This window comes from Leopardus geoffroyi, chromosome C2, assembly GCF_018350155.1.
Source record: "Leopardus geoffroyi isolate Oge1 chromosome C2, O.geoffroyi_Oge1_pat1.0, whole genome shotgun sequence".
Lineage (NCBI taxonomy): Eukaryota > Metazoa > Chordata > Mammalia > Carnivora > Felidae > Leopardus > Leopardus geoffroyi.
Genome location: NC_059333.1, coordinates 86,340,030 through 86,356,471, shown reverse-complemented (window position 1 = coordinate 86,356,471; position 16,442 = coordinate 86,340,030). Strand labels below are relative to the sequence as shown.

The following is a 16,442-nucleotide window of genomic DNA, read 5'->3' as shown; positions in this document are numbered from 1 at the left end:
AGGCAACTTGGGACCTGTTCTGTGGCTAATACCAGGAGTCATTGTGTCTATAGAACAATTGTTTTTTGTTACTTTCCCCAAATATAGCCTTATGTTTGCTAAATGCCTGTTGAGTTTTTTGTTACGACTGAGATAACAGGTGCTAAAAGAACTTAGAAACACATTAGGGATGTCCAGTAGAAAACTGTATTGCTAGTTTTTCTTTATTCTGTCCTTACCGTTTTTTAGTGCCCTGTCAGCTGTCAGTCATAACACACTTCCATTAGTAAGTAGTTCAGTTTAATAACTCTTACGTAAGAGGAGAGGAGGACACATAGCATGTAGTTTTTAAAAAGAGCGTGTTGTTGGCTTTTCTATCCCATCCTAAGGTACTCCTCTCTTTTCTCCTACTCTTCACTGGCCCACTGTTAGGAGAACCCAACATACATTCAAATCTTTTAGAAATTGACGTTTGTTTAGGACAAATTTGTGCATACCCTTATTAATTTAAAAGTTCCAAATAAGGGATATGTGACTGTGTTGTGAAAAATGAATCCTCTGAATTGGGGAACTCGTATCAGTAATTCCAGAACATTGTTTTAGAATTACTATTTTCTGTGATCATGACTAAATAGGCTGATCAAACTCTTTTTCCCCCTATACATGATGCCAAATGAGTATCCTTTATATATTTTTTCTTAGTTCTTTTTTTTAATTATGGTAAGATCCAACATAAAATTTACCATCTTAGCCATTTTAATTTTTTTTTAGTTTATTTATTTTGAGAGAGAGCCTGAGTGGAGGAGGGGCAGCAACAGAGGGAGAGAGAGAATCCCTAGGAGCTTGAACCCACAAACCATGAGATCATCACCTGAGCTGAAATCAAGAGTTGGATGCTCAACCAACTGACTGAGCCACCCAGGCACCCCTCATTTTAACCATTTTTAAGTGTGCAGTTCAGGAGTGTGAAGTATGTTCACATTGTTAATCAACCAGTTTCCAGAATTTTTCATTTTGCAGAACTGAAACTATACCCGTTAAACAACTTCCGTATCCCCTTCCTCCCAACCTCAGGCAACCACCATTCTACTTTTTGTTGCTATAAATTTAACTACTCTAGAAACCATGTAACTGGAATAATACAGTATTAGTTTTTTTGTTAACTGGCTCATGTCATTTAGCACAGTGTTCTCAGTCCACATTGTAGCATGTGTTAGAATTTCCTTCTTTTTTTTTTTCTTTTTTTTCTTTGAGAGACTGAGAGAGAGAGAGCATGAGCAGGGGAGGGGCAGAGAGAGGGAGACAGAGAATCTGAAGCAGGCTCCAGGCTCTGAGCTGTCAGCACAGAGCCTGATGTGGGGCTTGAACTCACAAATTGTGAGATCATGACCTTAGCCGAAGTTGGGACGCTTAACCGACTGAACCACCCAGGCACTCCTAGAATTTCCATTTGAAGACTGAATCATTTTGTATGCATATATCATTTTGTTTATCTGTTCATTCAGTTGACATTTGGTTTACTTCTACTTCTTGACTGTTATGAGTAATGCTGCAAACTGATGTGTAAAAAACTTTATTTTTAATCTTTTGTAATAAGTTCTAAAATACCTCTTTTACTAGTGCACAAAACAACTTGCGGCAGCTTTTCATGAGGAATTTGTTGTGAGAGAAGATCTAATGGGCCTGGCAATAGGAACACATGGTAGTAACATACAGCAAGCTAGGAAGGTTCCTGGAGTTACGGCTATTGAGCTAGATGAAGATACTGGCACATTCAGAATCTATGGAGAGGTAAGCTATTGTCTGACCCCACCTTGGGTAACTTACAGCATAACTATTGTTTGATTGTATTTTCTCTGGAATTTCAGTTTCCCAGTGATAAAATACTTAAAAATCAGTCAGCCCAAGTAATCATTACATGCGTGGAGGTGGGTTAAAGAGGATATTGTATTATATGGGGCAGTGAGAGATTTACTGAGTATTTAATATGTACTGTTTTCTGAAGTTTCTTAACCCAACTGCTTCTGATTTTAACTCCCGATTTATGTGCATTATAAATAATGCACTTTGTTTTGAGGGCTTCCTACATGTCAGGCACTGGTATTTATAAATAGCATATAGTAGAGGAGCCTTTTTCTTTTTCTTTTTCTTTTTTTTTTTTTTTTTTAATTTTTTTAGCGTTTATTTTTGGGAGAGAGAGAGTGCAAAACGAGGGAGGGGCAGAGAGAGAGAGGGAGAGACAGAATCAGAAGCAGGCTCCAGGCTCTGAGCTGTCAGCACAGAGCCCGATGGAGTGCTTGAACCCACAAACTGCAAGATCATGACTTGAGCCCAAGTCAGATGCTTAACTGACTGAGCCACCCAGGTGCCCCAGGAATTTTAATGATCATAATCAGTAGGTGCTTTTTAAAAAATATGTCTGCACAAAAATAGCTTTTTAAATAATTTCTTATGTTGAGAATGAAAAAACTGCACAGACAGTGTAGACAGTGTGAACAATTTGGTTATTTTAAACTTCATTTATTATGAGAGTGTATGAGTGTGAGACGGGTGGGGGAGCAGAGAGAGAGGTTGAGAGAATCCCTGGCAGTCTCCGTGCTATCAGTGCAGAGCCCAGTAATGGGCTCGATCTCACGAAGTATGAGATGATGACCTGAGCTGAAATCAGGAGTTGGATGCTTAACCCACTGAGCCACCCAGGTGCTGCCCCATGAACAATTTGTTTTTAGCATTCACCTGAAGAAATTGAACATGTGAGTGTAGAACAAATACATTTAGGATGAGGTTAAAATTTGACTAACATAAGTAAGTTTAACTCTTGCTGTTTTATTAGGAGTTTAAAAGGGCTTAGAAGAGATTTTTTTTTTTAAGAGATGTTCTAATAGTATACTTTTTCCTAGGTTTTTTATAATTCTTTTTTTTTCTTAAGTACTTCATGAATTTCTTAAAATGTCACATTGATGGGCTGAGCAGAATCTTGTACTAGAGCATAATAATTCAGAACTTCTCATTTCTTTGTTTTTATTTTGGGTTGGGGTTTTCTTGAGGATTCTTTTTTATGTTTATTTTTCCCTCGTTCTGCAGAGTGCTGATGCTGTAAAAAAGGCTAGAGGTTTCTTGGAATTTGTGGAGGATTTTATTCAGGTTCCTAGGAATCTTGTTGGTAGGTACTTATACTAACTATTAAATAAGTTAAATGTTAGTAATTATATACAGTGATTTAATGGAGATTTAATGTTTCTGATAACCATGTTTTATAGTTACGGGAACATTTGATAGGGGTACTTTTCATTTTTTAGTAACATTGTGTGTGTCTTGTATCTCATTATCCTATTAAAAAAGTAAAGGAGTTTTCTTCTGTACAGAGTGACTCACTGATAAGATCCATGATTTTTACAACAGTTTGTCATTAAGTTTTTTAAAAGCCGTTTCATCCCTTGAGCTTTATCTTCTTATTCACTTAATGCCTTTTTATCATTCATATGTCCATCAAAGTTGTCATCGTAATTTTTGAGAAGGTGTTTGTGATATATCTTTTGTTTAGTGCAGAAGAAAAAGTAAGAGTGGACTAACAATAGGGTAATAAACTTCTCCACAGTAGGCCCTGAATAAATAATAATTGGTTGTTGCAAAGGCATAGAATAAGGTAAGAAGTCATGGGCAGGAGAAAAGGATGGTGATTGTGATAGGAGGGGAGTTTTCACTACTAAGTTTCTGACACCATTAATGAAAATTATTGTACCCATGGCTTATTAAGATAGTGACAAAACTTTGAGATTCCTCCCTCGCCCCCAAATTTTGAGTTTGAAGCTGTAAAGGAGCTTTATAGTTTGGGATGAGTTGTTTAATAGCTTTGGTATTAAATCCTCTACATCTGTGCTAACTGTCCTTTTTAAATGCTATTTAGGACAAATGGGGAAATTTTTGTCCTGTATTAAATAGTGATTATCCTAAACGTTTAATACAAAAATAAGCATTCACAGAAAGCAGAGATGTTTAGAGGAGGGGCTTGAGTTGTTGTCCACTGTTGTGGTTTCTTGACGTTACTGAAACAGAGCCCCTTGGGCTTCATTTATATTTAATTAGGCCTGTTATGCCTTTAGGAAATGATTTCTTGCTATAGGTGTTCTATTTTTCAAATACTGTTAAAAAAAAAAATTAGCTGGAGAAAATATTTAAAAAGATGTTTGTTTTGACCAGTAACAAGTTAATATACCCTGGGACAAAAGTCTACAGCACAATAACTTGGGCAGTTTTCTTTGTTTTCAACTATCTGTTTGCTTCTAGCTCTGCCTAAGCATTTGGATAGGTATGACATACTGCTGATTAAGTTAATTCCATTTTATTTGTTTTTATTCACTGTAGATTGAACTGAAAAGATGAGTTTAGATGTTAAAATTGAGTCTAAGCTTGAAGGGTTTGGTATAATTCTAATAAACAATACACAAAATATAATCAGATGTTTATTGTTAAATGAAATCACCTTCAAAAAGCTGCTTTTGAAAATGATTCCCTGTTTTGTTTAAATCACAATTATTGACATCCATCAGCACTAACATCGTGGTTGCTGCTTCACAGAACATAATTTAACTTTGGTTTCTTCACTTGTAAAAATGATCTGGCTATGAGTGTGTGCATGGGAATCAGGGTTTTTTCCAACCCAACAAGTATGTAGAAGATAGCCTTAGTCTTCTAGAATTTGTGGTAGTGTTAATTTTGAGTAAAAATTCCTGATATTTCAGAAATAACGAAATTGGATATATTTGTAGTTCTCTGGTTCTTTTGTTTATTCATTTATCTGTGCAGTGATATGAGTATGTGTCATGTCTCTTTTTTTACTCTGTCTTGGTTGGCTTTGGTGATTTGGATTATTTGGGACTCTTCAGAAAATATATATTAGCAGCAACTGTTACATTAGTGAACTGTTACATTAGTGAAATACTCAGATAGTGTAAAGATTTCTTGGTTGTTGTGTATAATAATGCTACGTTTTGCTTCAAAATGTTTTATGGGTGAAGCAGTCTTTTGAAAAATAGTAAATTCTTAGTCAAAGTGAAAAAGAAAAAGTGGACTGAGGAGTAGAAGGGAATGAGGACTTCTTGGTGGGTAAGTTCAAGAGAATTTCCTTATACATTCAGGTTCCAAGAATTCTAGACCCTAGAATTCCCACCCCTCCTAAGTCAAAAATACTATGTGGTCATTGATTTAAAGTGAATTGAAACCTTTCACCTCCTGGAAGCCTTCCTTAATCACTTCTTTACTCTGTCCCTTCAGCATTTATGCTCAGTGCTCAATTTATACTACAGGTCTGCTTCAGTTTGTCAATATGCTTTGGAATTTAAACTATGGAAATGATCAGTTAAAATATTGACGGTCTCTGGTGGGACTAAATAAAACTTGCAGGTAGGTCCCTGCCACAGACCCCAGAAGGGTGATGGATGTACACTCACCAGTGGTATAGTTCATAGAAGGAAGGGGCAATGAATGATTCTGGGGGAGGGATTATGATATATCAATCTGATTTTTGTTTTTTCGAAAAGACATTTGCTTATTTTTAGCAGGGTCAAGGATGGAGTTGCTGCTTGAGCTTCACTGTGTTAACAATGAAGGTTGCTTTTATATACTGCTGCTAGGGCTGCTCAGAGAAGATCTACATCATGTGAATCCCTTGTCCTACTGTATTTTTTTCTTTTTTACCTGTTCAGTTGCTGCTGCTTTTAAATGTAGGGTTATTAATGGGGAAGGAGGGTTGAGAATAGTGTAATAGTGTAATGGTGTCTTTGCTGTATTGACCCACTTACTGTTGCTGTTGTTCCCATTTATTCTTTAATGGAAACTGTTCTCAAACATGCAATAGGAAAATTTTCTATTTTAACTCTTTTCAACCAAAATGAATTTATTGTAGAAATAGATTGCTTAATTTAGTTTAAAAAAAAAAAAAAAAAAAACAAGCTGGGGGAATTTGGACTTAGTAACTTTTATAAGGAGTGTACACATCTGTTTCATACAGGAAAGGTTACCTGAATATTTACTTCTGTTACCAGGTAACACTGTCCAGTATTGCTTTGGTATTTTGACTTTGCTGTATTTGTAACTAGCAATTTCCTAAGGGGAAGAGAATCTTCCTTCCCCCCTTTTAGTTTCTGTTTTCGTTATTGGATACTCAATAACTGCTGTTTGACACATTACATGTTAAGTGTGGAGAAGGTAAATAATTTGGAATTTGTGTCTGTATACAGTATTTCATATCTAGGAAGATAGCATACCATGTATATGCTATGTGTATTTGTATAGCTGTGAAATACTTAAAAACCTGGTGAAAAATGTTACAGACATTTCATTGAAGAGAATATTCATTTTAAAAGTATGTTCAAATTATAGGCGTGTTTTGGATGAGTAGCAACTTGAATATGAAAGCAAGATTGAATTTGTTAACTTAAAAATAATATATAATAAACAAATTGTTATGATTAATGCCAAAATAAAAGTGTTTCTTTTGCCTTTATTTGTATATCTAAGCTTTTGGAATGGGTTGCATTGATATTTTAAAAATATTGAAAAATGACATAGAACATGTTTAGTCTTTGAAAATATCTTAACATGTGAGCAGTATTGTCAATCCTAGTTAACTATAGCCTTAGGAATTCTAAAGAGAAGGGAAGTTTCAGACCAAGGATAAAAATTTCTTAGTAGTTTTCAGGATGAATATATTGAGATTAAGAAGATGGAACTATGCTTGGTTTTTAAAAATTTGATAGCAAGTCAAATTATTTGGGAGATAGTGTTGGAAGGATAGCAGTACTGATTTTTAACTTATTGCTATCTTTTTTCTCTTATTAAAGGAAAAGTAATTGGAAAAAATGGCAAAGTTATTCAGGAAATAGTGGACAAATCTGGTGTGGTTCGGGTGAGAATTGAAGGAGACAATGAAAATAAACTACCTAGAGAAGATGTAAGTATTCAAAATGTAATTTGGTTTGAGCTTTGCCTGTTTTTCTTTTTCTTTCTTTCTTTCTTTCTTTCTTTCTTTCTTTCTTTCTTTCTTTCTTTCTTTCTTTCCTTTCCTTTCCTTTCCTTTCCTTTCCTTTCCTTTCCTTTCCTTTCCTTTCCTTTCCTTTCCTTTCCTTTCCTTTCCTTTCCTTTCCTTTCCTTTCCTTTCCTTCCTTTCTTTCCTTTCTTTTCTTTCTTTCTCCCTCCCTCCCCCCCCCCTTCTTTCCTTTCTTCTTTCTTTCACCATGTTCTGTTCTTGGCTGACTTACGATGTTATTTTATATTTTGGAAATCATTTTGGTGAGTTGTATGTAGTGAAGTACTTCCACTCTGATAACAGTGGGTTTTTTTCTTTTAAAATTTTTTTGTCCCTTACTGTATTGCTTTACATACTTAGAAAATAAGTCATCTTTCAACGTGGGCTTTGGGATCTCATTTGGTTTCTTAGTACTTCAGTAAAAAACCCCATTTTTGATAAAAAGACTTCAATTTGATAATTTCAACAGTTATTTTTTGTACTTAACAAGAGGATAGAGCTGTAAAATTTGATACTCTGACAAAAGTTTGTTTTAAAGGAATTCTTAGTAAATAACTGTGTACTTGACCCTTTTTGGAATCTGAAAGCCCTGATTATTTCTTAATTGAAATCTTTAAGGTTTTATGTTGCTATTCTTTTCAAAAAAATTTTTTTTTATTTTTTAATTTTTTTTTTGAGACAGAGACAGAGTATGAGTGGGGGAGGGGCAGAGAGAGAGAGAGAGAGAGGGAGAAACAGACTCTGAAGCAGGCTTCAGGCTCTGAGCTGTTAGCAAAGAGCCTGACATGGGGCTCAAATCCACGAACCCTGAGGTCATGACCTGAGCTGAAGTCAGATGCTCAATCAGTTGAGCCACCCAGGCGCCCCTGTGTCGCTATTCTGACAACAACTTTCTGGAATTTCTTGTTCAGTCCCTTCTCACATGTTAATGTTTTGTCTATACTGCACTTCCTTACTTCTCATCCATCCCTTTAAGGATCTCTTAACTGGGTGGCTCCAGTGTCTTAAACTTTGTATGCTTGTGAATATAAGGCAAGCATTTTCTTCCAAATTATCTCCTAGAAAGCAGCTTTAGTTTTGCAGAATAGATTATTGCTTGAAGAGTTTGTTAGCCTGTTGGGAAAAACCACCTCTTTAAAAAAACAAAAACAACTGTAGTCAAAGGAGTCCTCATGTGTTGGATGTTGTAAAGATGCCTACTGAAGAGCCATTTCCTTTATTCCCTTTAATTAGAATGTAGAGGCAAAAAAAAAAAAAAAAAAAAAAGGAAAAACACATGACTTAGAGAAATGAGTAGTTGGTGGCTCAAATTGGTTTCATGCCTACACTGCTTCCAAAGTTGCTTTAAATTTCAAGTAAATTTTACTTTTTAAGCAACCCTACCTCCCATTGCCTTTGAGAGGGGGATTAAAATCAAGGTGTCATAGTATTGGAATTTGCACTTTTCCCCTTTATATTTAATGTATAAAATAATCCATTTGGCATACAACCACTGCCTAAAAATTGGTTTGACTATCAAGATGTGTATTGGTTAGGGCCATTATAGGAATCCAGTGTAAATTTCTTAGTTTTATCTACTTATCTGTTCTTCTCTTAGCTTGACTTACCTCTAGTTGCTTTCTAGTATTTAACATTTTCTTGTGGGGCACCTGACTGGCTCAGTTGATACATCAAGCAACTCTTAATCTCAGGGTCAAGAGTCCAAGCCGCATGTTGGGTGTGGAGCCTACTTAAAAAAAAAAAAAAAAAAGAAAAATCTTGTTGCAGGCTGACTCTTTTAGGTCTTTCTTCATAAATAAGAACTTCACCGTACTATATACTGTTTGTAGTTTTGGCCAGTGTCACCCCTATTTCTGTGCCAGGGTTAAGAAACTTCTATGCTTACAGAAACCAAGCAGATTATTAAATGATGAAGCAGGTTGGGTTATACAAGACCAGGGATAGGGGAGTACACGGTCCATTTCTATAAAAGAAACAGATGCTGCTTAGCTTTTATCTGGTTGCCATGTGGGAATGTGTGTGTTATGTGTTGCTATATCTTTGGTATTAAGAGAAGCTAGAAACCTATAATAATGTGTAAAATTTAAAAATTTTCAAAACATCGCATTTTAAGTCAAATCTGAAGGTTGGCATTCACTTATTTGTGGCTACCATTTCATAAGCTAAATCCCGTGGCCAACTCTGTTTATAGCTTGTTTACTCTGAAGTCCTTGGTGACCCACCTTTAGCCTGAGAGGGTCTTTTTCTATCTCTATCATAGCAATTATTATCTGTATAATTGAGTATTTAATGGTTTTTCTCTCAATCTTCTGTTTATTATCTTAACCTCACCAAGCCACATTATGGACTCTGAATCAAGAAATGAAATCTGAATTCTCATATTCTCTACTCTAGCCCAATGAATTGTATAGCGTTAGGTGCTTGATAAATATTTTATATCAATTTTTAACATTGGGTTTGAGGGGTGCCTGGCTGGCTCAGTCAGTACAGCATGTGACTCTTGATCTCAGGGTCCTGAGTTGAAGCCCCATGTTGGTGGATTTGAGTTTTTCACTGAAAAATAAATAATATTTATATACAAGTTAGACTAGCACAGAAGGGTATAGTGTGAAAAAAAATGAGTGTCTATGTTCTGTCCATATCTCTCCTCTCTCCATTGTGTCTAATAGATTTTAGATGGTTGTTGGTTGCTTTTTTTATGTCTTTGTTTTGCTACTAAAAACAGTGCTGCAGCAAACATCCTTTACAACTGGAGAGTAAATTCCTGGAAGTGGATTTCTTAGATCAAAGGGTAAAAGATATTTAAATTTTTAGATCTTCTTAGTTTCCCACACACCACACATTCCTTCTACCAGTGTAGGAATTATGTCTATTTTCCACATACTTGCCACCAGTTTGTTTGTTTGTTTTATAAATGTGGTCTCCAAGCTCAGCGTGGAGCCCGAGAGTCCGCTGAGACACCCAGGCATCCCTAGAGCTTTTGTGTTTTAAGGAAGCTAGTCTTTTGTCTTTTCATATTTGTAGTAAATATTCTTTCTTTCTCCTTGATACGCCCCCCCCCTGTAAATTTTTTATGCTGTTGGGATTTTTTAAGACTTTTGTTTTATGACTTAAGACATTTGATTTTGCCATGCTTGGCAAGGTCTTTCCTACATGTAGGTAATTCAGAAATTCATTTGTATTTCATTTGCGGGGTTTTTTTAAGTATGTAAATTTTTCACTCCAGTGGATTTGTGTGTGTGTGTGTGTGTGTGTGTGTGTGTGTGTGTGTGTGTGTGTGTATGTGTATGTATTAGGAACAGGGATCCTGCTTTATTTTTCCCATGTGCTAGTTGGTAGTCTCAGTGCCATCTGTTAAATATAAGTGATCAGTTACTTGTATTTTTAAAAAATCAAGAAATTTCACTGAAAAAACTCTTAGAAATCTGTATATTTAGTAATAATCATTTACTCTTCAGATTTTTTATTGTGGCTTTATAGTAGTCATTAAAATATTTTGTAGTATATGTGCCTTTAAGGTTGTGTTTCTGCCTGTCCTTTGGAGGTAGCTAACTGGTGATAGCATCTCATCTTCAGGGTCAAGGCATTGTATTTCTCTTAATTCCTTCCAGATCATCTGTCTGGAATGACTTTCTCTTCTTTACTTACTTGGTAAATTCTATTTGTTTTTAACATTTACTTTAATAATATTCTTAGGAATTCCCAAAGTTTCCATATCTGGGGTGGTGGCATAGTCCATATTCTACTTTAATATTCTTGTGTTTTTTATTGATATCACTAATATTACATAATAAGATTATTGCAGAAATGTTTAGTATCTTTTCTGAGATTGTGATTGCCTTTAGAATAGGGACTTTGTTTTATTTGTCCATTTTCCTTAGTGTAGATTCTGGCAAGTAACATGTAGTTGTTATTTGGAGTTAGGTGACCGGATATGAAATTGGCTGACTGGTTTGCTAATTGTATGACTTTGGGCAAATTGCTTTCTCAACTGTAAAAGTGGACTATTTTTTTTAATTGGAGTATTAAAGTTACTTTTTAATGAATATTAAGATACAGATGTAGAATAAATAATATACTCCCAGAAATATAGTATGTGCTTAAAATGTTTTAGATTCCACCCCTCCCCCCGCCCCCCCCTTATTAATTCACTTTGCACTCTCTTATATCTGCTTGTGAATTCCAGAGTACAGGGTCAAGACTTCCGTACTTCCTAAGCTTGTTATATTCCCTTTTTTCAGGCTCTCTTAGCCAATCTGTTTAAATAGCTGTTAGGAACTAATTTGTAGAATCAAAATAAGGCAAGGCACTGAAACTGATTGGGTGAGTGTATTTAGGCTTTACTTATTTTCCTTAGCCATTAAGAAGCTGGAAGTGTACTACTTCATAAATTCAGCAAAGTTAATCCTGTGATTTGCTTTCATAGTGGTGACTAAATATTTGCTCATATTAGTAATTCCTTTATATTGTGTAAATGTTTGTATTCCTTAGGTGACACTTGTGTTAATGGTCAGGAAGCACTCCCTCCAATACACAGACGTTAACGGTTTTGTTATGTGCCCTTGTCAGGGATAATCTAGGTGATGTAATTTACCGTTTTAAAGCCATCACCACCAAGGTGAGATATCTAGTCTGTAAATTCATACCAGTTCAAGGAAAATGTCTTTAAAAGGTGGTTTGTATACAGAGAAAGATTGAATTAGAAATTAGAAAATCTGATATAAACTGGTATTTTAAAAGTAAAAATTTAAAATTTAAAATTTTAAATCGCTGTTTTAGAAAAGTTTTCCAAATTATACATTGGTATGTCACATTTATACTAGAACTTTGTTAAAATATTAAATACTGAAGACATTGTGTTTTCTTACAGGGTATGGTTCCGTTTGTATTTGTTGGCACTAAAGAAAGCATTGGAAATGTGCAAGTTCTTTTAGAGTACCATATTGCTTATCTAAAGGTTTGTATGCTGTTCCACATTCATGTCATTGTTGCTTCACATGTTAAAGGTTACATCAATTTTATATTCATGTTAAATTTCAGTTCTTTATTTTAAAATAATTTAATCAAGCTTCAGATTTACCCTGTTTTTCTACATGAGAATTTAAAAGTAAAAAGTCCTTTAAAAATTTTAAAAATTTAAAGTCCCATAATAAAATGATGGGCTTTATGCACGTTGTTTCTCTTTTTTCTGAACTGTTGTATTTCTTTCCTTACTCTTTAGGAAATGATTATGCTTGTGTTCCTATAATGTGACTGTCATCACTTTATGTATCTACCTGTGCTACACTGAAACCATTTTATTTTACCTTGATGTTTTAGGTGCAAATAGGGCAGAGAACTGGGAGTGAAAGTGTGCTTTCTTGGTAACTTTGGTGTTCTCTGAATCAGATGCACTACCCTGTAGACCTCATTTGATCTTAACCATTGTTTCTAATATAATCTATTTGAGTTGACAAATAAAGAGCAATGGTTTTGGGAAAATGCCCCATAAGTTACTAAAAGTTACAATTGTTATTTTTTTACTTTTATTACTAAGTTTCTCTTGTAAAACCTTCAACAGCTCTGTCTCTAGTAGTGGGTTTTTCTTTTAGTCACTCATATCATTGCTGCTATGTTAATATTTTGAAAGCACATCTGATACCATTCTTTTGAAACTCATCTCTAGAAATCTTAGTTCAGTCTGGCAGTTTATGTTCATGCTTTATCTTCTAGTACTCTACTACCTTTTAGTCCAGAGCTTTGTCAAGTTAACCTTACCCTCACATCTTGTAATGACCTTAGTTTCTGAATGACCAAGTCTCCTGGTACCTCTAGGCCACAACTTGGGTGTCACTGTTTTGATGGAAAAGTAGGTTAATAGTCCCTCTTATACATGGCACCTATATCCCACTTAGCAGAGTTTTAATTTCTTGAGGGGTGAGTCTGGTAATGTTGTGTAATTATTGGCTATTTAACAGTTTATGCATACATACATTATTACATACAGGAACTAAAACTCCCAGTGAGAATACTGCCCTAGCATAAGAAACATTTATTCTACCTTGTAACCACCAACAAATAGTTTAATGCTTGTCCGTTTAACATACCCTTGAACATGGAGAGTCCTTGTCTTTTTTAATATTGTATGCCTGTAACACTTAGCATAATTGGTGCTCAGTAAGGTATTTAATAAATGTTTAATGAATTGAGTCAGCAAATGACCTTGTGAAGTGTATTTATTAAGTACACAGTTGTATTTTACCAAATAATTGGTCACGATCATAGTTTCTTTCATTGGTAGGGAGTAGTATAGCTTCATTTTTTTTTTTTTAAGATGGTAAAAATGATACAACATAGAAGAATATTTACCTTTTTTGTTTTACTCATAGGAAGTAGAACAGCTAAGAATGGAACGCCTACAGATTGATGAACAGCTACGACAGATTGGTATGGGTTTCAGACCTTCTTCCACCAGAGGGCCTGAAAAGGAAAAAGGATATGCCACTGATGAAAGTACCGTCTCTTCTGTACAAGGTTCTAGGTCTTATAGTGGAAGAGGCAGAGGTCGTCGGGGCCCTAATTACACCTCCGGTTATGGTAAAAAAAACAATTTTTTTTTTTTTTTTTTAAACTTTTTGATTTAGTTAGTTCTTCACTCTGTTTTGGCATGGAGGGCAGGAGAGTGTTCCAAGTCATATGTCTTTATAGTAATGACTGTAAAAGGTATATGATGTTCAAGGAGCTATGTAATGAGATCAGACATGTTTTTTGTTAGGTTGGCAGTTCATGATCATGTTTATTCTAAATATATATGGAATTGTTGTACACATTTATATATAGAATGTAAACATATCAAACCTAATGGTGATGATACTGCTAGGAATCATTTTTTTTTTTTAATCCTCTTTTGCCTACCCTCCAGGAGAAGTAAAAATGAAATACTATGCTAATTACTGTGCTAAGGTTGCATGTAGCACATCTGTACTAGCTTTTTAAAATATACTTAATAGCTCTGTTGGCAGTTTTGAATATAAATCTCTCACATCTGCCAATATTTTGTCAAAGAACATTTCACTAAAATGAGGGCTTTTTAAAAGCCAGAACCAAATCAATACATTATAGATGAACATTTTTCTAAAATGTATTTCATTGTGAGGATGGGGCCCTAACCGATGTATGAAGGGGCCAGTGGATGGTGGTGGTCAACAATTTTCTAATCCTAAATTTTCACTTATTCTTCTTCAGCTTCGGAGTTCCATTTTTCTGCATTTGGACTTGGATCTTAGCAGTGACCTGATTTTTCTTCCCTTGTTTTCTTCCCTTTCTCTTTTCCTCTCTTTTCTCCATTCCTCTGTTCATCCTAACTGCTTTAGGAAAATATTTCATAAGCCTTTTCCAAAATAGAAGGCATTTAGAGAAAGTGGGAATACATAAAAGCTTACAGTGTGCAGATTCCACATCTGATTTCATGTTTGAAGTCTCATCTAATAATGCCAATATTATATTAAATCTGTACTTTGATTTGTTGTAGACTTGAAAGGTTAATTATCCCTTTCCTTTCATATATTTCCATGTTCTAATTTCTTGATATTTTTTATTATTTAAAGTTAACTCTGTATTGAGAGCTGAAAAGCAAAATTCCAGGAACATGTTTTAGCATGTGAAGATCTGAGAATTGTGAAGTACTACTGTATTCTTGAAAATACATTTAATACAGAAGACAGATAATGAGTGATTAAAGAGAAAATAAGTATATTGAATGATTCTAGAGCCACAAATTACTAGTACAGATAATTAGATTTGGCTTTTTTTTGGATGATGAGGATGGTGAATTCATTGAAGACTTTTATAAGCCTTTGGGAAGTCAACTTACTGAGGCCAGTCTTTTGCAAAGTACCTTTGTTGAAAGTGATAATAAGTTTTTATGATTAGATAATAAGTTTTTATGAGTGGTAGAGGGAATATCCTCTGGATTGAAGAAAGTTATGCAAGTTGTTCAGTAGATGGCACTCTTACCTCTGAGACTTTGCAGACTAGTAGTATCATTGCGTTTGTTGAAATAGCTATTGAATTTTAGTGGGCTTTAGAGAAAACCATTTGAATTTGGTTATAGATGTTCTCTTGTCTACTTAATACCAGGATTTTTAGGTGATAATATATATACACACACACACATTTACGTGTGTGTGTGTGTGTGTCAGTCATGTAAGAAACTTTTTCTAGTAGCACTGAATTTGGTATATACCTTAGAATGGATGATGTTTTAAAACTGCAATTGGCAACATTTTCTTTAGTGGCACACAAAATATGTCTTTCAGTGAATGGATGGCATATTGGAGTTGATAAAACATGGTACTTTTGCTGTTAAGCAGTCATGATCATTGAAAAGGATGTAAAGCATCTTCATAAGAGCTTTTAGAAGTTTTGGAGAGGGGAAAATATGATGTAAAGTTCTGTTAAAAATAAGTATTTGGAGTCATGAAAAAATGGATTACTTTGAATCATTTTTAAAGCCCAGTGTAAATCATTTTTTTTTGATTCATTAACTTCTATTTTACAAAATTAAAAGAATGGTTGCAGTGATTTCAACACAGTTAGTTTTCTGTTGATGCTTTAACACATTTCAAATTTAAAGGCTTTAACACTGATGAATTAAGAGTTTTCTAGGTCAGAAGTCAGACATGAGGCTCAGTGGGCTAAAATTGTCAGCAGGACTGTATGTTTGTCCCTTCTTGAGGCTCCAGGTTAGAATCTGTTCCCTTGATATTTCCAGCTTCTGACCCCCTCTTTGTCTGTTTTGTAAAGCCAGTGACTGTAGAGTTCTGCTGCTCTGTCTCTGGTTCTCTGTAGCTGAGATCCACTCGATTAGTTTGGCCTCACCTGGATAATCTCCCCACCTCAGTATCCTTAACCTTATCACATCTGCAAAGTTCTTTTTGCCATCCCAGAAACGTTTAAGCTTTATTTAATATGAATAAAGCAAAAGCACTAGCCAATTCATTAGTCATTTTTGTTTTTGACTTCAGTATCTGTCTTATCTACTGAAATGTATTTATGATTTAGACCACTCCCCCTTAAGTCTTTTGAATACTATATTTTTTTATTAATATAATTTATTGTCAAATTGGCTTTTATACAACACCCAGTGCTCATCCTAACAAGTGCCCTCCTCAGTGCCCAGCACTCTTTTTCCCCTCTTCCCCACCCCCCCCACCCCCATCCACCTTCAGTTTGTTCTCTGTATTTTAGAGTCTCTTGTGGTTTGCCGCCCTCCCTCTCTGTAACTATTTTTTCCCCCTTCCCTCTCCCCATGGACTTCTGTTAAGTTTCTCAAGATCCACATATAAGTGAAAATATGTATCTGTCCTTCTCTGACTTGTTTCACTTAGCATAATACCCTCCAGTTCTATCCATGTTGCTGCAAATGGCCAGATTTCATTCTTTCTCATTTCCAAGT

General features: G+C 34.9%; 1 protein-coding gene across 1 annotated transcript in view; it reads left to right on the top strand.

Annotated features, from left to right (window-relative positions):
- Positions 1 to 16,442, top strand: part of FXR1 (FMR1 autosomal homolog 1) — a 60,949-nt gene that overhangs the window by 34,651 nt on the left and 9,856 nt on the right. Inside the window, 6 exon segments of the mRNA XM_045502869.1 lie at positions 1,600 to 1,770; positions 3,064 to 3,142; positions 6,822 to 6,931; positions 11,877 to 11,963; positions 13,375 to 13,432; positions 13,520 to 13,582. Of these exon segments, the coding sequence (XP_045358825.1) occupies positions 1,600 to 1,770; positions 3,064 to 3,142; positions 6,822 to 6,931; positions 11,877 to 11,963; positions 13,375 to 13,432; positions 13,520 to 13,582 (568 nt within the window).